Source organism: Schistocerca gregaria, chromosome 4, assembly GCF_023897955.1.
Source record: "Schistocerca gregaria isolate iqSchGreg1 chromosome 4, iqSchGreg1.2, whole genome shotgun sequence".
In the NCBI taxonomy this organism is placed as follows: Eukaryota; Metazoa; Arthropoda; class Insecta; order Orthoptera; family Acrididae; genus Schistocerca; species Schistocerca gregaria.
In genome coordinates, this window is record NC_064923.1 from 734804296 (window position 1) to 734829005 (window position 24710).

General features: G+C 39.6%; 1 protein-coding gene across 32 annotated transcripts in view; it reads left to right on the forward strand.

Moving 5' to 3' along the window:
• The window catches only part of LOC126266845 (transcriptional repressor CTCF), a 147792-nt gene that overhangs the window by 113492 nt on the left and 9590 nt on the right, over positions 1-24710 (forward strand). For all 32 annotated transcript variants that reach the window (XM_049971420.1, XM_049971415.1, XM_049971419.1 and 29 more), the window contains 2 exons: positions 3853-3991; positions 4091-4218. In XM_049971420.1, coding sequence (XP_049827377.1) covers positions 3853-3991; positions 4091-4218 — 267 coding nt within the window. The remainder of the gene's footprint in view (positions 1-3852; positions 3992-4090; positions 4219-24710) is intronic.

Here is a 24710-nt window from a genome sequence, read left to right on the forward strand (position 1 = left end):
AAGCAGTATATTGGCAGAAGTTCTGTCAGGTTTTAAGATAGCCTAGAATATTTTCAAGGCACTTAGAGCAGAGGTCATGATATAAGTTTATATGTAATTTAAACCCTTCCACTTCATCAAAAACATGTATGAGAATCAGTCAGGAGGATATTTAGGAGAGCACTCAGAGCTGTTTTGAATAACGGCACCCTAACTTCTAACCCAGAAGGTGTAACCCAAGCAGTGACAGAAAACTTCTTCCAAATCACCTACTCAGTGAGCCAAAGTCTCATATTACATCTGCACCTTGAAGCTTTGGAGGGGAGGATGTTGAATTTTATGTCAACAATAAATTGTCACTAATCTGCCCTTTTAACGTCTGTTTAGAAACAGGCAGCCTCCAACAAAGCCATTTAGGATTTGAATACAAGAATACCTTACAGATTTAAGTGCCACGTATTGAGATTATGAATCAGTCTGAGTATATCGCCACCTTTGTTAATTAAAATAAACAGTCCAATTTTAGAAATGAAAAAACACAAGACATGGTCTGTGTCTCATAAAATTAAAATTGAATTTTTAAAAACCATCACACCTTTATTGTTTTATATACCAAACAAAGCAAGAGTCTCACTTGCTGCTCCATTATTCTTCCACACAGTGTCTTGAAGTTCTGCATTCCTGACATGTATAGCATGTGTTATGCGGAACTTTGCATTATCAAAAAGATATTTGACAGGATGAGAGATTATCCTAGCAACTGGTTAGATTCTCTCCATTGCCCTCCAGTCAGCAGTGGAAATGTGGGTGTTTCTGGTGCACCTGTGTGATATGTATCCAACAGAGAAAATTATTTAGAAAATTCTAGACACTTTCCTGAACATTTGGAGTCAAGGAAAGGGAGTGTCTTTCTGTTAGGTATCAAAGCTAGGGATAGCACAGCATAAAATGATCAGACAATCATATCCACATATATGCTCTTATCTTGTGGTTGGAAGAAATATGAGTCAAGAAGGTTGGTTGCAAAAAATTAACAAGCTGTGAACAATAAACCCATAGTCAACCATGGTGCACGTCCTGTCAGCCACAGAAGTATAAAAAGCTGGAGCTTGTCAGACAGAATAAACCTTGTGAGGCTTGCAAAGCAACCTTGCATATTTGTATCAGTTGAATTTTATTTGTGAAAGAAAGGGTAGCCCTGGGGCTCTGTCATTAATATCATCTAATATGGCACAATTTTTACAAATTTTTTAAGTGCTGTGTTGTCCATAATTTTTATGAGTAACAGAATGATTGGCTCATCCATATATTATCAATTAATTGGTCTGTCACATTAATCTATTGCACTTTTTGTCTTGTTATGTAATACCTTTACCCTTTACTGTTGATTTTATTTATTATTGATTTACAAATGTTTGAAGTATGTAACACCAACATTTTAAATAATAATTATTAATCTGATTTTGTCAACAACCATCCTCATATGCCTATTATAATTTTTAACTTTATAACAAAGGGCTTGGTCGTTTGTAAAGGTGCAATGAAGAGGACATATTTATTTGTTATTCTGAGATGCAGATTTCTTATTTTCCCCTTTCGTAATATCATGCTCCAATCAGAACACTCTTCTTCACTGCCGACTGCGGTGGTCTCGCGGTTCTAGTCGCGCAGTCCGGAACTGTGCGATTGCTACGGTTGCAGGTTCGAATCCTGCCTCGGGCATGGATGTGTGTGATGTCCTTAGGTTAGTTAGGTTTAAATAGTTCTAAGTTCTAGGGGACTGATTACCACAGCAGTTGAGTCCCATAGTGCTCAGAGCCATTTGAACCATTTGAACTCTTCTTCACTCAGTGTTAATTTCCCACTGCTGAAAGAGGATGCAATGAAGTGATTCCAGACTCTGACAGCACCTATGACAAGCAGTATTGGTTTTAGTGGGAACTGGAATATTCTCAGTTTGCATGTAATAAATTTTCTTGAGACCGAGAAGAACTTTATTTACAATCAGCACAGTTTTAGAAAGCATCACTTGTATGAACCTCAACTTGCCCATTTCTCACATAATATACTGTGAACTGTGGATGAAAGGCAACAGGCAGATTCTGTATTTTTAGATTTCTGAAAATCATTTGACACGGTGTCCGTTGCTGTCTGTTAACGAAGGTACAGGCATATCGAATAGGTTCCCAGATATGGAGTGGCCCGAAGACTCCTTAAGTAATGGACAGCAAATATTCATCAGAGACAGTGGTCTTACCAGGAGTGTCCCAGGAAAGTGTGATAGGACCGCTATTAATTTCTTTATACATAAAGGGTGAGCAGCAGTTTGCAGTTGTTTGCTGATGATGCCGTGGTGTACGGGAAGATGTTGAAGTTGAGTGACTGTAGGAGAACTTGGACAAATTATCTAATTGGTGTGATGAATGGCACCTAACTCTGAATGTAGAAACATGCAAATGAACGCAGATGAATTTAAAAACATAAATAAAAACTAAAAATAAAGAAAAAAACCCACATGATTCAAATACAGCATTAGTAATGTTGTGTTTGACACAGTCATGTTGTTTAAACATCTGGGTGCAATGTTGCAAAGAAGTGTGAAATGGAACAAGTACGTGAGGATTGTGGAAGGGAAGGTGAATGGTCGCCTTCGATTTATTGGGAGAATTTTAGGAAAGTGGTTCATTTGTAAAGGAGACCAGATATAGGACACTAATGCGACCTATTGTTGAGTATGCTCGAGTGTTTGGGATCTGTACCAGGTCACATTAAAGAAAGACATGGAAGCAGTTCAGAGGTGGGCTACTAGATTTGTTATGGGTTGGTTTGAACATCATGCAAGTGTTACAAAAATGCTTTAGGAACTCGAATGGAAATCCCTGGAGCAAAGGCGACATTTTTTCAAGGAACGCTATTGAGAAAATTGAGAGAACAGGCATTTGAAGCTGTCTGCTGAATGATTCTAATCCTGTAAGCATACTTTCCATGTGAGGACCATGAAGATAAGAAACGAGAAATTAGTGTTCATATGGAGGCATACAGACAGTCATTTTTCCCTTGCTCTATTTGCTAGTTGAACAGAAAAGGAAATTGCTAGTAGTGGTACAGGGTACCCTGCGCCGTGCAGTTTATGGTTGATTGCAGAGTACACATGTAGATGTAGATGTAGACCCAGAGTGGTGGCTTTCCTTGCTCTTCAAATTTTGGGACTATCGGTTGTTCATAATGAACTGCGGATTTGTGGACAACTGTTTTATACTGTAATGATGTAAGTTGATCATCATTTTGAGGGTCACCTGCCCTTCTCTTTTGATTTCACAGTAATCATAAGAATTGTCATGGAATGCCTACAGCCTGAGACAATACTTGGACAAGCAGCATTGGTGTCTTCAAAATTTGGAAATGTCAGTTCTCTCTGCAAGTTTTTCCCAAGAGTCAACTTTCCTCATTTTCCTGAACATTGACAGTGGCAGTCTATAAAAAACTGTTCTTGTGTGTCTGTGGAACATTGTCTCATTAAAACTGCTTGTTCATTCCACTAGGAGCCTACACTCCCCCCTTTGAGTGCCCTAAAATAAAATTCATTATCATCATTATATTAATCATTAAATACGGTTGGTTTTGACCTAGATTATGTGTTAACATGATGTGACAGCAAATCGCATAATAAAAAAGGCTAGTGGAGAGAGATCAGCACTTGTAACGTGAAAATGCTGAAAAATAAAATTTTCACATCTCTTTTTTATACATAATCTGTTAGAATTAATGTGCTATTTTTTTGTTAAATCTTCATGTTTGAAAATAAATAATTTCATTAACTTGAGTATTGATGCAGATATTTTTTAACATTATGATTTTTTTAAATTACTTCAGGATGGTGATGGAGATGACCAAACAGTTGCTGTAGTAACTGGAGATCCCAACCATATTCAGGGCCATAACGTTGGTATCCACGCAGGGGACAGTGATGACGAAGGCATACTGAGTACTCAGCACATAGCAACTGAGTCCAGTGAGTTAATAATTGAATTGCTCATCAGAATCATTAAATACCTTGTGTAATGCCCTACATGTGTGAAGCAGCAAGCAGTAAATTTTCACGTACTTTCAGGTCTGACAGATGATGAAGATGTCATACACACACTCCAGGGAAGCAGAAAATTGTCGAGAAAAGATGCCCTTGCCATTAGGAAAAGAATTGAAAGTGAAAAGGATGTACAAACATGTTTTGGATTTGATGTAAGTATTAAAACTAACTCTCTCTCTCTCTCTCTCTCTCTGTGTGTGTGTGTGTGTGTGTGTGTGTGTGTGTGTTATATACAATCTCCTGGTGTTGTACAGAATCCCATTTTTAGCGTGATGAGATGCTCATTAACTTAAATATCCCAGGATCTGTCTGACATACTTTCAGATTGATTGTGACCTACCTGTACTCTTCATCCTTGTTGAAACTGATAATAAGATAAAAATATTGAATACTAGCTTGCAACACTGAGAACTGAGACACCTGAATCAGCTCTGTGTGGCAATTTAATTACGTATGACATATGGTATGTTACACTGCTAAACTGGGCCTATCAGTTATCCACACCCACTTAGCCAAATATTGCACTGCTTCTCATCTATCATCTTTGACACAAAATGCACAAATAAGTAACACATGGATCCGCAAAGAACAGACTTGATCTAGTTACAGAAATATATGCCATATATTGCTCACCTCGAATTAAGCTGATACATTGTCAAGAGTGGCACGTGACCAGAGAAACAAGTGGCAAAACCCTTTCTGAAAAAGATTTTAGTCGGATGAGATCCTTTAATGAAAGTGATATAGTGCCCAGAAGAATAAAATTGAAAATCATTCTAACTGTTGAGTTTCGTGCATTGTGGAGCTGCCGCCATTCTTTCTGTCTTACTACTGTTTTGGTTATGTACATTTTTTGTCTAATCCAGCCTGCAGCATGCGTGCAGAAAACACAATCCTTACCTGTGTCATTTACTCTTTACTGTTCAAGTATGCAATGAATGGCTACCCAATACTGAATAGTGCCACATTCGTTTGTATACTCACTGATTCTTCTATCATGTGACAGTGCTGTAGTGCCCAATCAGAATTATTTCTTCCTCAAAGTATGTTTTCTAAATAGTGTAATTACTTTTGTTACTACTTAATCAAAAACTGAAGCTGTATTCAAACTGAACTGAAGATGTGCTCCTAAGTAATATTGAAAATGTATTTACCATTGCTGATGAGGAAAGATGCACACATTCCGTTTTGCAGTCTCTTGTTTCGTATGCTGTATGTGCTTACTCTTAAACAGATTTTCTATGCAGTTTACAAGCCAGTTTAGATGATTACCGGAATAGTTCTTTAATTTTGTTTGTAAAATTCTCAGCAGTCAACATAAAACATACAGACTGTTGTAACTGAATCTTGATTGAGCTAACACAGCTCCAGTCATTGAGTTAAATTGTTTGTGTTTATATATAAATTCACTATGGGTTTCAAAGTGTCTGAGACACTTATTGCACCTGTGCCATATGTAGTTGGAGGATGGTTATTGCTATAAAAGGAATGGTATCAAACTACAATACAGTTTTGACACTTCACAGATGTCAGTAATGAAATCAACTAGTATGTCATAATAACCACTTGGTTTACACTGAACATAGGCTGTGCAATTCTAAGACAGGATAATGGCAGAAAAGAGAGAGACAGGCCATCTGTCTCAGCTGTAAAATTGCCTGTCCATGGACATTTCCATTAGTATTCAGAAATATTGCTACATCTATCACAGTTACCAAAATAAAGACATGGGCCAAGTTTTGACTGTCATTTATCATGCATATTTACTCAATTAAACTTCATCTCTTTCCAAGTTCTACCATATACAATCCACTGTGGTTCAACATTTTATCAGATCCGTGCAACATTTTATCATTACTGAATCAGTATTTTACATCTTTAGTGCCCATCTTAGTGCAGTAACTCTTCTGAATAACGGAAATCTTCGGGGAAAATAAAATTGTCCGCTTCTAAGAAGTGTCCGCTATTCAGAAAAGGATAAGAGTACAGTATACAATACACTAAATTCAATGTACTGTAGACAGGAAAGTGCCGTACTACTGTGTAAGTCAAGTAGTGAAAATTTGTCTGTGTTTAAGTACAGTACAAGAGTAACAAATCTCCATATGCTAGCATAATACAATATTAAAATTTCTTTGATGCATTCTGTATGGTTGATTTGAAATAATAATGTATTTTTTTCTCAACTAGAGTGTCATTGGTAATTGTATTCTCAGTATGTGTTTCAGCAGCTAACATCAAACTTAGTCCCTCTTCATTATTTCCCACTAAAAAGTAGTGTTTCAATGTTCTTACCTCTTCCACTGCGTGCAACTTGAAAGTGAGGTAAAGTCTAGTTCAGTGACGTTATCATCTTCATCATTTTGTTATCCATTCTTGCCACACAATTCTTGATGAAGCTTTTATATTAGTTCAGTTACATTAGCTGATGTACTGTCTGTCAATAGTGTGAGGTTATTATCTGCAATAGCTATAAAATTTCATTGTAACCAAATAGTAAACTTACAAGTACATCATTTTTTGACATAGTCTTCGTGCGTTTCAACGCACTTGGTCCATCATTGTACAAGCTTCCTGTTGCTCTGGTAAAAGAAGGTTCTCGGTTGAGCTGCGAGCCACGAATGCATCACTTCTTTCAGTGCTTTGTCTGAGGCAAATCAATGGCCCCTTAATGCCTGTTTGAGTGGACCAAACAAGCGATAGTCGGAAGGGGCAAGATCGGGACTATTTGGGGGAGGGGGAGGGGGGGTGATCCGGTACTTCAAATTTGAGTTTCTGGAGCGTTTTAGCAGTGTGGACAGCAGTATGTGGACGAGCATTGTCGTGCAACAACACAACGCCTTTTGACACCAATCCTGAGCATCTGCTTCAAATTGCAGGCTTTGGCCTGGCAGTAAGCATCTCACTGTAACATCCACTGTTTATTGTTATGCCCCTTTTCCCCTAATGTTCCAGTACTGGACGTTGTGCGTCCCAAAAAACCGTAAGCATCATAAGTTTTCCTGCGGGCTGTTGGGTCTTTAACTTTTTCTTCCATGATGAATTCGGATGTGTCCATTCCATACTCTGCCGTTTGCTCTCCGGCTCGTAATGATGGATCCATGTTTCATCTCCAGCAATGATCCTGTCTAAGAAGTTGTCCCCTTCATTACCATAGCAATCCAAATGTTTTTTTTTCCCAGATGTCCATGCATGTTTCTATATGCAACTGTGGAACTTGTTTTGGGACCCGTCTTGCACAAACTTAATGAAACCCAAGTCTGTTGTGGATGATTTCGTAGGCAGAACCATGACTAATTTTCAGACGATGCACCACTTCATCAGTAGTTAATTATTTAATTATCTGTGTAAGAGAATCATTTCACGTGAACGCTGAATGGTTTCTTCGTTTGTGGCGGTAAATGGTCGCCTGGCTCCTTCATCGTGCATAACACTTGTGCGACCATTTCAGAATTTTTCAATCCATTCATAGACACTCTGTTGTGACAAAACATTGTTCCTGTACTGTACCGAAAGTCTTTGATGAATTTCGGTTCCTGATACACCTTCCAACCACAAAAAATGGATCATTGAATGTTGCTCTTCTTTGGTGCAAATAGACAGCAATGATCAACAGCATGGCAGGAATAACGAAGCTAACCTAGCAGCTTGAAAATTGCAGAGATAAAACAACAAATAAATAAAGCGTGCGCCATCAACATAAAATGACAGTACTACCAAAAAAACATAAATATACCTAAATTTGCAGATAATAATTGACTTACCCTCGTACATAATTGAGATTGGCTTATCCCTCAGATCTACCAAATTCCTCTATTCAAGTGTGAAGTTCACACTCGTGTTTTAGTTGAAGTTGTTTCTTCAACATCATTGTAAGATACTAACGCACAGTCATTAAAAATGGACCCTGCCTTCTTGAAACATTTGCTGGTTATAGTGGATGTTACTTGCTTTAAGGCTGTATAAATCCACAGAATTGCATCCGATACACTAATAGGTTTTGCAAGTTCATGTCCAGATTGAACATTGTCCATTTGAGACTAAATACATCTCAACACTTTTTAACCTGTAAATACTTAGAAATTTCGAATGAAATTTTGAATAATCCCCAGGTCCAGCGGTTGGCAACATGAAGTTGAATTTCACATTTTTTAGTGCAGCATCACAATGGGAAGTGGCATTATCCATAAACAAAATCACTTCCCTCCTTTGTCTTTCCATTCTTCTATTAATTGTCAGCAATCATTCATTTGTTATTACTCTCTTTATCCAAGATCGTTTATTAGCATACCACTCCACGTTAAATTTACTCAAACCAATATCCATAAAACATGTAGGCAGTGCAGCGTTACCAATTATTAAAGGCTTTTCAAATTCACCTATCCTATTAACACAGTAGAACAGTGAGTCAATCTTGTGAAATTTTGCATCCTGAACAATTTTCAGCTTTCAGGGCCATTGTTTTACCAGGAAGAGTTCTTAAGAGAAGACCAGTCTCGTCACAGTTAAAAATGTTTCTTTTTTCATAACCCTAACTAATTCCTGTTACCCTTTTTTGCCAGTCTGACACAATATTTTCGTCCACTGGACTGGATTCATCACACACAATTAGAAAAGAGATGTTGTGTCCACTCCTCTAAATTTGTCAAGCCAACCTACAGATACTTTAAAATTGTTAAGCCCTAACTCCTTGGTGATTGTGAGGGCTGTCTCATGGATCAGAGGTATACTAATTGGCAAGTTATTGCTTTGAGCACAGCAGTACCATTCAGAAGTCATATTGTCAACTTTAAGCCTGGTGTGTTGGGAAAAGCACATTCAGTGGTAAGGGTGTCATTTCCAGTCCATGCTTTCAGAAGACCATTTTTGTTTCTTAAAATGTCATGGATCTGTGTTTTTCCAACAGCAAAACTCATGGCTATATCTCTTAACACTAAGTTTTTCTTTTTGGTAGACATTGATTGTATAACACTTTTCATTCAACATTAACCATTTCCCTTTTTGTGACATCTTAGACCTCTTTCGCTTGAAGTCAGTTGCAGTGTGCACTTCATGCTCCCTTTACATGGAACCACTGAGAAGCGCTTCTTGGTGGCACTTCTGCTGGCAAAACACTGGTTTAAATGGGCACCTCCACCCATGCCTTCTGCGGTGCTTGGTGGCAGACTCTCCACCAGTGGCACGGATTGACCAGCCAAGCAGTGTGTTGGCACATATGAAATGTCAGCACGTGAAGTCAGCATAGCAGTAGCAGTGTCATTAAAGCCGTTCATGACAATATCAAAGCTGTTAACTGTTCTCAGTGGCGGCTTGCCACGCCACGCCGTGCCATGTGAAGGCATACATGATTATGATTGTTGCCAGTTAACTTACAACTGTCACTTTCATATTGTCCATTATTTGGAAGTTTTAATTGTTGTTGGACGATGCATTTCAGTGTCCATATCTGTTATTGAGAATGAGAATGTCCACTGTCCGGAAGTGTTTTACCGTAAGGGCTAATGTTGTTTGGTAAGAGGATTTTAAAATGTCTGCTAATGAGAGGAGTCTGCTCTTGGGAAGTACCCGTTAAAGGAAGTTTTACCACACATTAATCATAATGTCCCTGGAAATGCTTTTTTAATTGTATTGCCAATATTGCTGTTGTGCATTAGTTTCACATTCTATCATGAACATGACAAAAGTCATTGGCCCATTGGTTAATGGCTTCCATCTGATATCAGCTGAGTACACTGAATCTTAAAAGACTTTAGAAAGTTGAGAGCATATCATACTTTTTTCACATATAAAGGTGCATTAAATATAAATGTACTGTGCCTCTGCAAGATGGTGTGTGCTCTGCCACAGACTAGCAATTTTGCATTCCATATTTCTATATCTGTTGTAAATCCCAAATTACATACAATTCATATCTGTAATTTGATGACTTTTATCTGTTATAAAAAAACATCACTGTTAAAGACAAGATCAGTTTGCTCATATGTCTGCTATGACTCTCCAATATTTTATTGTTCATTCCATCTTCTCCTGCATTAATGTATTGTGTAAATGTAACCAATCACTAAGATAGGTGGTGCTGCTGTGACCAGCTAAATTTATTGAATCAGATTCATACATAACCTGCCATAATATATTTTCTGATTGCTTACACTACTTTAAAATAGAAATTATTCATAAACTTCATTTATGGCTTATTTTTTCTATGTCCTTATCTACATTTGAATGAGATGAACCTGCACTGTCCACAAGGCCCATGAAAAGACTAGCCAAAACATTTTTTTTTAAACCACACTCTTGAAACTCCTAGTATGTGTAGTACTGTAACAGACTCAATCACCTCCTCCTCCTCCTCCTCCTCCTCCTCCCCCCCCCCCCCCCCCCCCTCCTCCTGCCAACCCAAGGTACAATTTACATGATCCTGTTTAGAATCTGTTGCCAGATTTTCTGATTATGGCCCATAGTAGGTAGGAAAGCTGGAGTTCCTCATTCTTGTCCTGATGGGTCAATCAGGCCAAACTGATTGGCATGTCATCCTCTGCCATTGGCATCATCGGACGCAGTATGGAAGCACTTGTGGTCAGCACACTGCTCTCCTGGTTGTTGTCAGGTTTCTTGACCTTAGAACAGATACTAATTGGTCGAGTAGCTCATCAGTTGGCCTCTCTAGGCAGTACCACTCCTTCCAATCAAGTAACAATCCCTGGCAGTGCTGGTAATTGAACATGAGTCCCCCACATGACCATCAGCTCAGTGGCCCACACTGCAGTTTAATGCACATTATTAAACAACAGACCATACATTTCATTATATGCTATTTCGTATTGACAGATATTGAAGTCCCTTAAGGATGACTGCCAGACACAAACTTGTTTTGAGAAGAAATTTGTTTTAAATAAACTGCAAGCATATTCCACTGAATTGGCTATGAAGGAACATTTATGGTAAAAATGTTTAGCCCCTCTTCTGACTATAATCTATCATAAATCCCTTGAACAAAAAACCATGCCCAATTCTCAGAAAAAAAGTACAGGTTACACCCATCTGCATGAAGGCTAAAAGTAGTGATCCACAAAACTTCTGTCCAGTATCCTTGAAATCAGTTTGTTGTAGCACCTTAGAAATATTCTAAGCTCAAATGTAATGAGGTATCTCAAATAGAATTACCTCCTCAATGTCAACTGGAATGGGTTCCGAAAACATTGACCATGTGAGGCCCAACTTGCATTATTCTCACATGATATACTGGAAGCTTTGGATCAATGCAGTCAGGTAGGTGCTTTGACTCTTTACTACACCTATGCTTATTGTCAAAAGTAAGATCATATGCGATATCAAGTGATATTTGTGACTGAATTGAGGAGTTCTTGGTAGGGAGGACGAAGCATATTATCTTGGATGGAGAGTCATCATCAGGTGCAGAGAGGTGTGCCCCAGGGAAGTGTGTTAGTACCCTTGATGTTTATTTTATGTGTTACTGACCTCCAGACAGTATTAACATTAAAATTAGGTGTTTTGCTTATGATGCAGTTAATCAATAATGAAATAGTATCTGAAAGAAGCTGCATAAGTATCCAGTCAGGTCTTGATAAGATTTTATTGTGGTGCAAAAAAGTAAAATTGTGCACTCCACAAAACAAAGAAACATAGTATCCTAAGACTACCAGTGACTCACAGTTGGAATCAGCCAACTCATACATATACCTGGATGTAACACTTTGTAAGGATATGGAATGGAATGATCATTTAGGTTCAGTCATGGACGAAGCAGGTGGTATTGACAGAACACTGGGGATGTGGAATCAGTCTACAAAGGAGGCTGCTTATAAATCACCCAGTTCTAGAATACTGCTCAAGTGTGTGGGACCCATACCAAATAGGACTAAAAAGGCATATTTAGCTTGTAAAGAGAAGGGCAGTACAAATGGTGACAGTTTTGCTTGATTCATGGGAGAGTGTCACAGAGATACAAAAAAAATTGACTTGAAGTCTCTTGAAGGTAGACGTAAACTATTCCGAGAAAGTCAGTTAAAAAAGTTTCAAAAACCGGCTTTAAACAATGACTCTAGGAATATACTACAATCCCTTATGTATCACTCATATAGGCATCTGAAGATAATATCAGAATAATTACTGCACACACGGAGGTATTCAGACCACCATTCTCCATGCGCTCCGTACGTGAATCGAATGGGAGGACACACTAATAAATGGTGCAGTTGGATGTACCCTCTGCCATGCACCGCACAGTGGTTTACAGAGTGTAAATGTAGATGTTGATGTTAAAACTGTGCTGGATTTAATATTGAACTCAGCTACAAGCAGTGTGCTACCTATTAGTCTACCCAAACATCCCTCACAGGTTGAATGAAAGCTTAAATCTGCAAATCCATTATACCTTTTCCTTTCTAGTAACACAGAGACTCCCTCCCCCTCTCCTCCTCCCTCCCTCCCCCTCCCCCCCTCCCCTCCCCTCCCCACCCCTCCCACTCCCCACCCACTCCCCACCCCTCCTCACTCTCCTGTTCCCCTTCCCATCAAGGAGAATTTACTTCATGCATACATACTACTCAAATGAAATTTTAGTTAGTTACACATCATCAAGGGAAGAGCCACTGCATAAATATAGTAAATGCCAGTGAATAACTTCTTGCTCTAGCATTGTTCCTATGTGCTTGATTTTTGGAAATTAGATGGATACTTTCAATTGGCAACAAAAATATCTTGCTCTTGAATGTACTGCTGTACAGTTGGAATGCGCATATGTTTGTTCCACCATTTGAACTAGAAGGATATCTCTGGAGGTTTCAGGTATGATGATAACTTGTTCTGCAATACATTCATTTATATCGATTCCCCCTAGACTGAACAGTTTTTGTGTCAGTCTGATGGCTCTACTTTCTTTCTATTTGCTTCTTTTCCCTTTTCTCCTTGATTTCAAGTCTTCTGAAATCTGTAATAATTTCCAGTCTTCTGAAATCTGTAGTTTCCTTTTATTACCTCTTCCCCTTTGCCCTCGTCTAACTTGCTGACTGCATCTAGCTGTGCACCTTCTCTCGACTTTTTCCCTGTATGCTCCCACAAGCAGCAGTTTACTGTCCCCTCACCCCTACCCTGCTATGCCTCCTCCTTACCCCCACCATCTGGTTTCTTCTCCCATCATGCACTGCTGCTCTCAGTGTAGTTTCAGCAGCCAGATAATGCAGTTTTGTGTGTGTGTGTGTGTGTGTGTGTGTGTGTGTGTGTGTGTGTGTGTGTGTGTGTGTCTAATGATGGCCTTGTTGGCCAAGAGCTATCCATCTGACAGTTTTTTTGTTGTGCCTATCTGGAGTCGGCATCTCCGCTATAAGGCAAGTAGCCACTATCCTTTTCATAATATTGTTACATTCCATCCTGGTTTTCCATTGTTGTATTTCTGTTATTACTTTTATACATTATTTTTACATCACCATCACTCAAGGAATAGAGTTGTCAGGCTGTTCAGGTGACCATTATTTCATCGATCTTCCAAGGTCTCACATATTGGTAGGTTGTTATCGTCTGATACACATTCATATCACAGTGTGTCTTATGTTTTTCTTTATTAACTCAACAGTGAGCACCCTTGAAGGCAGGCTGTTCCATCTGGAGTACATCTCCGCATGCACATGTGGACTGGGGGCTGTGATGGACAAAAACTGAGGCATGGCAGTCAGGTGGAGGGGCCACAGTGTACATGATTTCACTGCTCTGGTCAAGGACAGGGGGTGGAAGTTACCAAGTAGCTCCCACATGCACAGAACACATGTGATAGGGCTACCTGTGGCTGACAGGTTTCCTGTCTAGTAACTGTAATGAAATCAGTCCTGAAAAAATTTAAGTGTTGAATTGAGTGTGACTCAGCTGGGGAATGTCTGAAGTAAAATTTAATGATTTTAAACTCAAAGGAATGTGTTTTTACTACCAAAGTTACAGTAAAGATTATGTTCAAGTTTAGTAAACAAAACCCTAAAATCGTATATATTACAAAAATCTCATGAATATCTTTTAAAATGATCGACATCTAAATGACTTCTCCACAGTTCACATTTAAATGTTGGGCTCAGGGTTCCTCCAACCACCTTCACACTATTTCTCTACTGTTCCCCTATGTGGGAAAAATGAATACTTAATTCTTTCTGTACGAGCTCTGCCTTCTCTTATTTTATAGCATTGATCATTTGTTTCCTATGTAGGTCAACAACAGTAAAATATTTTTACTGTTGCCAACCTACAAAACATTTTTGCATTCAGAGGAAAAAGCTAGTGATTGAAATTTCTTGAAAAGATCTTGTCACAATAAAAAATTCATCTGTTTCAAAGATTACCACCGCAACTTACTTATCACATCCATTACCCAAACACGATGGTCAAACAAATTGTACTATCACTCAGTAGAATCCACAAAAGCAAGTAAGATCACTCATTGTTTTGAAAATGCTGCAGCATGACAAGTTCCAGAGCATAAACATAAGTTCCTGTAGTCGTACAGTTGTCAAATTTAAAGTTCCCGCTGTGTTTAGAACTTACACCAGTGGGAACTAACCTGCTTTATGCCAATTGGTCAGAGCCCAGAAACTAAAGACAGATGTCACAGATTGCACACATCGCAAAATACAACATTTAAATACATAGAATTGTTCTCCGGGAGATATTTAAAGTTACATACAATAGCTACCAAAATAGAGGAGGAGAGTGACGGAGCTAGCAGACAGTAATAATAGACAAATGGTAATATGTCAAAAAAAATGACAGTGTGAAACTTTGAGTCCACTTGCTGTAAAACTAAGTTTATTCAAAGAAACGTCCATGCGATAAGTGAAATTATATTTAAAATGATCGAAACTGCTTTTCGAGTCTTTTTGAAAAGAGAGAGAGCTTATCTGTGCATAGCAGGTGATGTACAATGTCGTCAGCAGCTAGCCAGTGGTTTTTTGCAAAATTGTAGAAGATCTGTTAGTTGCTTTTCTGCTGTGTGATCCACTTTGTAGTAATATTATTCCTCTGTCATCTTTGCTTGGAAGCAATTGATACTAAATAGATTGAAGTCTGTGTAAAATTTCAATTCAACTTGTAGATTGTGAAGTTACAGTTAGTCTGTTTTACCACATGTGTAATATTTGCGAATTCAGTCTGGCAATTAACTTTTAGATATGGCAAACTGCTTAGGTGTTTTTTTATAGTGGCTGTTTATATTTTTCACTCACATGAAAAAAGGGTAATTAAGTTGCAAAAGAAAGATCCTAGAACATATTAGTTTTTGCAGCTTGCAATTTAGTGTAGCAGACAACAATCACTGCTCACTCAAAGTTTAATTCTTCTTCCTGCCGACCACCCCAACATCAGTATTAAGTCCATGCCGTGTTCGGCTTAGTTTTTATTCCAGTGCAACACCAGCCCACTATTCACAGCATAAACAAAAACTTACAGATGCACCCCTTTGCCCTCCCTCACCCCATTATTGGTATGGCTCCTGTTCACATAGCAATTCACTTCTGCACATTGCATTTATCAGCGTTATTACAAAGAATTATCATAAAATTAAAATTATTGCATGCTCAAGAAAATAAACATGTTAACTGGAAATTCATGTTATAATAAAAGTTAAGCATAGTGCACATTAAACTATAGGATAAGATATCTGAACCAGAAAAGATACATACAAAGTGAGAAAAAGAGAAAAAATAACACTAAAAATTTTCTGTGTCTTCATATCGTGCCTGTCTGTGGGTGGGCTAACAGAGTACCTGGGGTTGCCTTTGTCCTTGTGGCAGTGTAGGAACAGCCTGTTGTAAGGGACGATTGCCTTCTCGTTTTTGGCTGTAATTACATTGTTGGACACTTGATTGTCTTCCTGTTTTGCTAGTGTCCATATACCCATATATTTCCTATACAGTTTCTCTGGAGTAATCCTGATTGCTGGGTCTTAAATAATGTATTTGATATTCCTCCTGCTAAGCACTCCATAGGCTCAGTGGCTCGATGTTAAACTGCCAGATTTGCAAATCCAAAGGTCTCCGGTTTGATTCCTGGTCAATCCTAGGATTTTCATATTGAATTTATCACTTTTTTCATGATTGACAATGTTTGTTAAAGTGAAAAATGCTGAGTTGTGTCATGATTCAGAATCCATGATAACCAGGTTCCGCTATAACTGGCTGCGTAAGTCAGTTCAAAGTTCAGAGGAAGGCAACTGCATACCTCCTCCAAGAGGACTGTGCCTAGCAAAGCACTGTGGTGTTCAGAACATTCTTTGTATTGATGACTGCTGTAATTAAGCATTTTTAACATATTTAAATTTGGTGTTTTACCTGTTACCTTACATCAGTATTCAAAATTTCAAAGTTTTTGTTTGTGATACATACCTGCTCTTTCTCCTTCCCTGTATCACTCCCTTTCATTTCCTACCCAAAACGTTGATCAGGGATTTCTTTTACCACTATTTCCATTGTTTGTATCTAAATTCCACATTGGAAAATATAGATTTGGCTCTTATAAATTTGGATGCTGTATTTCCTTTTGCTGCTGCAGTTGTTATAAACACATTAATCTGTGTGAATAACTGATGATGGAGATATCAGCAAATTCCTTAATGCTCTTCACTACATCTACATGCATACTCCACAAGCCACCGTATGGTGCATGACGGAGGGTACACTTTACCACAGCTAGTCCCTTCCTTTCCTGTTCCACTCACAGATAGAATGAGGGAAAAATGACTGTCTATATGCCTTCGTATGAGCCCCAATTTCTCGTATCTTATCTTAGTGGTCCCTACGAAAATGTATGTTCGTGGCATTAGGATCATTCTGCTGTCAGCTTCAAATTCCGATTCTTTAAACTTTCTCAGCAGTGTTCTTTGAAAAAGAAAGTCTTCTTCCTTCCAGGAACTCTCACTTGAGCTCCTGAAGCATATCCGTAACTCTTGCATGCTGGTCAAACCTATTGGTAACAAATGTGACAGGTTGACTTTGAATTGCTTCGATGTCTTCTTTCAGTCTCACCTGGTGCGGATCCTGAAAGCTCAAGCAGCACTCAAGAATAGCATTCAATTTGCGGTCTCCTTTATAGGTGAACCACATTTTCCTAAAAGTCTCCCAATAAACCAAAGTCAACCATTCGCCAGTCCCACAACGATATACATCTACATCTACATCCATACTCCGCAAGCCACCTGACGGTGTGTGGCGGAGGGTACGCTGAGTACCTCTATCGGTTCTCCCTTCTATTTCAGTCTCGCATTGTTCGTGGAAAGAAGGATTGTCGGTATGCTTCTGTGTGGGCTCTAATCTCTCTGATTTTATCCTCATGGTCTCTTCGCAAGATATACTTAAGAGGGAGCAATATACTGCTTGACTCTTTGGTGAAGGTATGTTCTCGAAACTTTAACAAAAGCCCGTACCGAGCTACTGAGCGTCTCTCCTGCAGAGTCTTCCACTGGAGTTTATCTATCATCTCTGTAACGCTTTCGCGATTACTAAATGATCCTGTAATGAAGCACATTGCTCTCCATTGGATCTTCTCTATCTCTTCTATCAACCCTATCTGGTACAGATCCCACACTGCTGAGCAGTATTCAAGCAGTGGGTGAACAAGCATACTGTAACCTACTTTCTTTGTTTTCGGATTGCATTTCCTTAGGATTCTTCCAATGAATCTCAGTCTGGCATCTGCTTTACCGACAATCAACTTTATACGATCATTCCATTTTAAATCACTCCTAACGCGTACTCTCAGATAGTTTATGGAATTAACTGCTTCCAGTTGCTGACCTGCTATTTTGTAGCTAAATGATAAGACATCTATCTTTCTATGTATTCGCAGCATGATCCTCAAATTCTTGTTCCATTTCATATTGCTTCACAACATGAGACCCAGATATTTAAACAACATGTCTGTGTCAAATGGGACACTACTAACGCTGTATCCAAATATAATGGGTTTGTTTTTCCTACTCGTCCACATTAACTTAAGTTTTTCTACATCAAGAGCTAGCTGTCGTTCATCACACCAACTAGAAATTTTGTGTAGATCATTGTGTAGCAACATATAGTCACTTATCTTTGACACATTCCTGTACACCACAGCATCTTCAGTGAACAATCACAGATTGCTGTCCATCCTGTCTGCCTGATCACTTATGTATATAGAATACAGCAATGGTCCTATCACACTTCTGTCGGGCACTCCTGATGTTATCTCTGTCTCTGTTGGTCACTTGCCGTTAAGGACAACATACTGGGTTCTATTACTTAAAACGTCTTCAAACCAGTTGCATATCTGGGAGCCTATTCCATATGCGCATACCTTCATCAACAGCCTGCAGTGGGGTAATGTGTCAAATGGTTATCAGAAATCTAGAAATAGGCAGTCTGCCTGGTGCTGTTCATTCATAGTTTGCAGTGTATCATGTGAGAAAAGAGCAAGCTGGGTTTCTCACAAACAATGCTTTTTAAAGCCATGCTGATTAGTACTGATCTCAGAAAATGTTCTAAAATTCTGCAACAAACAGATTTTTAGGCTATTGGTCTGTAATTTTGCGGGTCCATTCTTTTACCCTTCATATACAGGATAAATCAAAATTCGTGCACTCAGGCTTCGCGGCGTGACTCCTCACATACCAGCGATAAAAAATGTCTATCACAAAATCTCGTCCAGCAAATACATCCGGCAGAAAAAGGATGTTAAAGAGTGGCAATCTGGCAATGCTGTAACCACATGTATGGTAACTACCTCTGTCAGCACATATTAGTCAGGCTGTACAGTTGGTGCAGTGGATAGAGTTTTAGGTTTGCATTCAGGTCTATGGTTTGATCCTGGGTTGAGGCATATGTTTTTTATTTGGTAAATGTAGCCCAGGTGGTATGGTATCTGGCATCTTAATCATCAACAGTGATTGCAGCGGGTCCTCTAGAAGACTTACATACTGCAGTTGTAGAAATGGAAGATTGGTCATCTTTGAAAGAAGCCCTTTCCACGTTGTGGGCGTGAATTTATTCGCTCCAATTCATCTACTAGATGCGAAACCTGTTTTCCTTGTACCCTCCTCCAACGGTCCTGTAGATTAGTACCAACTATTATTCTTGCCTTGTTCATGTCCATTACATTTCGTTAGGGCCTTATGTTATCAGTAGAACTAACAATGTGCTTTGCCAATAATGTCCAAATTTGATTACTATTTGTATGTGTTATCACCATGATATTAATGATGCCTTTCAACATTGAGTATGATAACAGCATGCTGTTTATTACGTGTCTCAATGCATTATTATTATTATTATTATTATTATTAACTGTCGATGGGATTGTGGAAACATGACGTTTATTACCATTAGGGAAACAGTGTGATTCGAAACTGAACATTTCACAATTGGGGGTGTTGGGATGAATCATGCAGAACAATATCTGCCAGAGGGGTAATACGCATTCAGTGGAACAGAACACAGGACTGACAGCGTGTTTAAACTGTATGTGCTGTCCACCAGACAGGGACTAGTCACGAGCGGAGTAATGCACCTGTGAGAGACTCCAGTGTACATGCATAAACACATCGAATTTTCTCATTGTAAACCTCTAAACCAGTGTGGCAGATGTATGGCATACACAAGTGATGAATATGTTGATATGCTTCTGGTTCTTGGTGCATCTGATAACCGGACTGGTGTTGCCACTCATGAATATGCTGCTAGATATCCTTGGCGATGCCATCCAGATAAAAAATGTGTATTGTCATCTGGAGCTGCGCCTTTGGGAGTCAGGTTCTCTCCTTTCACCATTGCGTGACAATGCTCGTCCACAGACTTGCCGTACTCCAGCTATTGAGGAAGCTATTCTGGGGGTCATACACAAAGAACCTCAGCGAAGTACATGTAGTGCAGAAAGGCAGCTGCGTGTCTCACAGCGCACAGTCCTTAACGTGCTGCACGAGCACAGGCTGCACCCCTATCATTATGCTTTCACGCAACACCTGCATCCTACAAATCGCCACCAGCGAATGCAATTCTGGGAATGGTTCCAACAACAACAGGATGGCAATGATGACTTCTTGAACACCGTTATATGGTCAGATGAAGCAGCAATCACCCGGGGGGGGGGGGGGGGGGGGCTTCAATATGCACTGTGGGTATCAAGTTCGCATTGGTATCAACATCTGGGCCGGAATATTGGGTGACAGGTGTTTGGGCCCCTACACATTGCCTGGTTGGATGACTGCATGAAGGTATCATGCATTCCTCTTTAAACTATCTGCCTGATCCGCTGGAAGATGTTCCACTACATGTTCGGCAGAAGATATGGTTCCAACATGATGATCCACCTCCACACTCTGGAATTAATGTCCGACAGTATCTGGGCAGAACATTTCCAGGGAAATGGCTTGGACATGATGTCCAGTTGTATGGCCACTATGTTCATCTGATTTAAATCCCCTGGATTTCTTCATGTGGAGACACCTGAAGGAGCATGTGTACTCTTCTCCACCGACGAATGTGAAAGAATTGGTGGCACGTATTCATGCTGTTCTTGTTACTGTTGACACAGTTTTACTGCGAAGGGTCCAGAGCTGTATGATCTGGCAGGTAGTGCAATGTTCAGACATGCAGGGAGGCTGCTTTGAGCATCTGTTCTGAGGACAATGTATTCTGTTGTAAAGGCCATGAGGTCATTAATATGGACATTATTATTGTCACTGGTTGCAAATGTGCGACATCCGAGCACCCATATTACATGTAGTATAAATGCCAAGTAGATGTTGTGTTATTGTACTGTGCTACCATCTTTAGCATCTTGAAATTGATATTATTTTTGTAGTAATTCTGCCCTATGACAGGTCATTTGTTTCAACTGTGTATTTCTTATTTGTCTAACCATATATTTATTATGTTCAATGTTATAAAATGTTGTAAATTTAGGAGACATGTGAGCTAAGAAACGGTGTATATTACAGTATGAAATGTCAGAATGAAATTAGCAAATAAAAAAAAATGCATCCCCACCCAGGATTGAACCGTTGGTCTCCTTCATGCTAAACTATATCCACTGTACCAATTGTACAGCACGACTAATATATACTGACAGAGGTAGTTGTCATACATGTGGTTACAGTGTTGCCATATTGCCACTCTTTAATATTCTTTTTCTGCTAGATGTATTTGCCAGACGAAATTTTGGAGAGACATTTTTTTTATCGCTGCCATGTGAGGAGTCACGCTACGAAACCCGAATGCACGAATTTCGCTTCACCCTGTATACAGAAGTCACCTGTGCTTTAAAGTCACTTGTCGCTTCATGCTGGTTGAAAGATTCGTGATAAATGCGAACTAAGTAAGTGGCCAATGTCGTAGAGTACTCTTTGTAAAACCAAATTGGGATTCCATTGCAGTTGTATCTCTGTGCCAGGGATACTTATTACTGTCATCCATTCGGGACATGTTGCATTGGTCAAACAAAACTATTTTAAAAATGAAGCCTGATACAATTTAAACTGAATCTATTGTTGTAAAGTGTGAAAAGGTGATTCGTATAGTCAGTTTTTTTTCAAAGAGAAGCAAGGAGTCAATAACATTGTTGAGATGTAGACTTGACTCACAGCTGCTTTATGTTTGAGGACATAAATACTTTTGAGGTGTATGTTTGAAACCTTGAAAAGTGTAAAACATTCAGTCCTTAATATTCACAAATGTTCCAATGACAAATATGTGCTACAGATGAACACAAGATGCTTGAAATTTCATCTGGAATTGCTGCTGTTTTGAAAGCAGAGGGTAATAATGGAAGAAGCATAGCAAAAGATATTGATGTGGAAGAAGACAAACTAAACAAGATACAAAGATTAATGAAATTCCAGCACCTACCTAATATCCTGCATCCTTTTCCTGCTACAGTGTACATTGCCTGGTAATAATTGAGGTAATTTTTGTTAATGTTGTAATGTGTCAGTATATATTAGATATCATTCATATTCTGCAGTGGAGGCAATGATTTTTCTCTTCTTGAGTGAATAAGAACAGTGCAAATACTAAAACTGCCATTTCATTAGTTGAACAATGTGAATCAAATATATCATTTTTTGTTGTAGATAGTGCAAGACAAATTATATATACATCATTTGTAATTCTAGTATTCTGAAATTACCTTAAAATAATTGGATACATTGCACCGTTCAATCCTAAGTAATGTCCAATTGTGTATTCTACCACCCTGTCTGTGGAAGCAGTAAATTGCACACCAGTCACTTTTGTCATGAATTTTTTCCTTCCTTCACAGTATTGGTAATTATCAAACATGTATGATACGTAGAGTGATATTTACTTCAGCATGCCCAATTGAAGGTATTGCATTTAAATGTTTTGTCACTGGTCATGCTTCCTCTTCAGTTTTGCACTTTGTGCTTACAACCCTCAGGGATTCAGCCTTCGTTTGCTGGGTGTGGGCTCGGCGACCCATGGGTTCCTGAGCTTGGGGATTGGTAAGCACTGCCAATCCTCTGTCACCGTAAGCTCTGGGCATGCTGAGCATTGTGTTTCTCAAGGAATGGCGATATCTTGGCTTGACCGCCCAGATCACGAGGATGGATTAAACTTCTGGGGGGGGGGGACCTCAATCCTCAATCTCAAAGTGTGCTGCATGCTGAGGACATGCATGGCTGTTGTGTTGGAACAGTCACTAATGGGGAACCAGCTACAACTCAATTTTATAAAGCTTACCAGGTGTGTGGGGCTCATTCTGGGTGGACTTTTGTTCCCTAGCTGATCTTGGGACCAAACTGGATCCTGTGACTTTTAATTTTACACCTCCCAGTGGGATGCGGTGGCCGCTGGTAGGCACCAGCACACAACGTAAAAGAGGGCTCGGGTAGCCAGCCCTCCAGATATGGGAGTAAATAAGAACGAAGCAGTAAAGAGTAACAGAACACAGGCTGGTAATCAGATTGTGTTTTAGTAATAAAAGGGAAAGAATGAAGTTTCAAGAAAGTCTCACCTTTCTACATTCAAAAGAGCTTAGGAGGAATTTCCTGGATACTAAAATCTGTGCAGCAGTTGCTGAATGGGATGCTGTTTGATGAAATAGCCAGTTCCCAACAAGCTGTTAACCTACAGAGAGCTAAGTGCATGGGGAGTATGTCATCAACACAGAACTCCACAGCACCTTGAACTTGTGTCATGTAGGGACCTTGTTGATATTCCTATAGAAGAATTTAGGTGAGTAGGCTCAGGAGGAAATGTTGGTATTCAGAACATTATGTAAAGGGTGGATGGAGACCTGGTGAAATCTGACTCTTCGTTTTTACCTTCAGTACCAGTAAACTCCCAGGGTATGTCAAGGCAGGCATTCTTTGCCTAAACGAATGACCATATGTCCCAAACCCAGTGACCTGTTCCAAATGCCAGCATTTTGGACATACAACCCTAGGGTGTAAGGGAGAAGTGACTTGGGGCAACTGTGGTAAGGCCGCTCATGAAGAACTTGGTTGTTCGTCTCCTGTCAAGTGTATAAACTGCTCTGCAGATCACTCTATTTGGAGTGGGGACTGGCAAATCTTTCTAGAGGAATGCAAAGTACAGGAAATAAAAACAACAAAGTATATCCCTTGTGATGATACCTAAAAGATCTTCGAGTCCATGCAGCCCCTCACATTTGTTACATCTTTTGCATCAGTCCTTCAGAAGCATGCTCCAAAAGCTGATGCATCTGCACAAACGGAGGTTGCGAGCATCAACACTAACAACTAATAAGTCAGTGCACTTGCAAGGCAGCAAGTGTTTCAGAGCCTATTGCCTCCCCCACCCCCTCCCCCCTAGACTAACATGGAAGAGCCCCAGGCACCTCCAACAGCTGAGGCTGTTTAGATGCCCAGTACAGTGATTACCACTGCTACTCCAGCTCCAACAAAGCCCTCAAAACAGAGAAAAGCAGCATTAACATGTAAAATCAAACAGTAAGCCATCGGACCATATTGATGTGATTCTACCTGATGTTACATATGACTCTTACCTTGAGCTTATGGAGTATGAGGTATGTGTCGGGCAGTCATCTTGCCCCAAGGCTGAACCTTTACCTGCTGCAGTCGCCCCACCCCTGTGCTACCCCCCATGATAGATGGCTCCCATATTACAGTGGAAATTGCAGGATTTTGGGGGACATCTGTAGGAACTTTGTCTACTGTATCAGGGTGGATCTCTGTGTCTGTGCCTCCAGGACACTAATTTCAGTCAGACACCCCTGAGCTACGAGGCTATGTACTCCACAAAAAGGATGACAAGAGTGGAGAGAGTGCTCAAGGAGGAGTAGGTATTTTCATCAGTAACGACTAAACTCCTCCCTTCTCTCCCTTACAAGCAATTTACAAGCAGTTGCAATATCAGTGCACGTCCATCATCCATTGACAATATGTTCCTGCCCCAGTATGATGTGCTTGTCAGCATGCGCATATTTGCTAAATACAGGACCGAACACGCACTTGTGTGCTGAAGCTGGGTTGTTCTGTCATCAACCTCTTGCTTTACCGTCCAGCCCTTGCTCACACTGTTCACTGGAAAGTACTTGATGACTTGCACAGAGATCACTTCCCGTTCTTGATTCATGGTCCACATGAAGTGGAAACCCAAAGGAAGCCACTGCAATGGGTGCT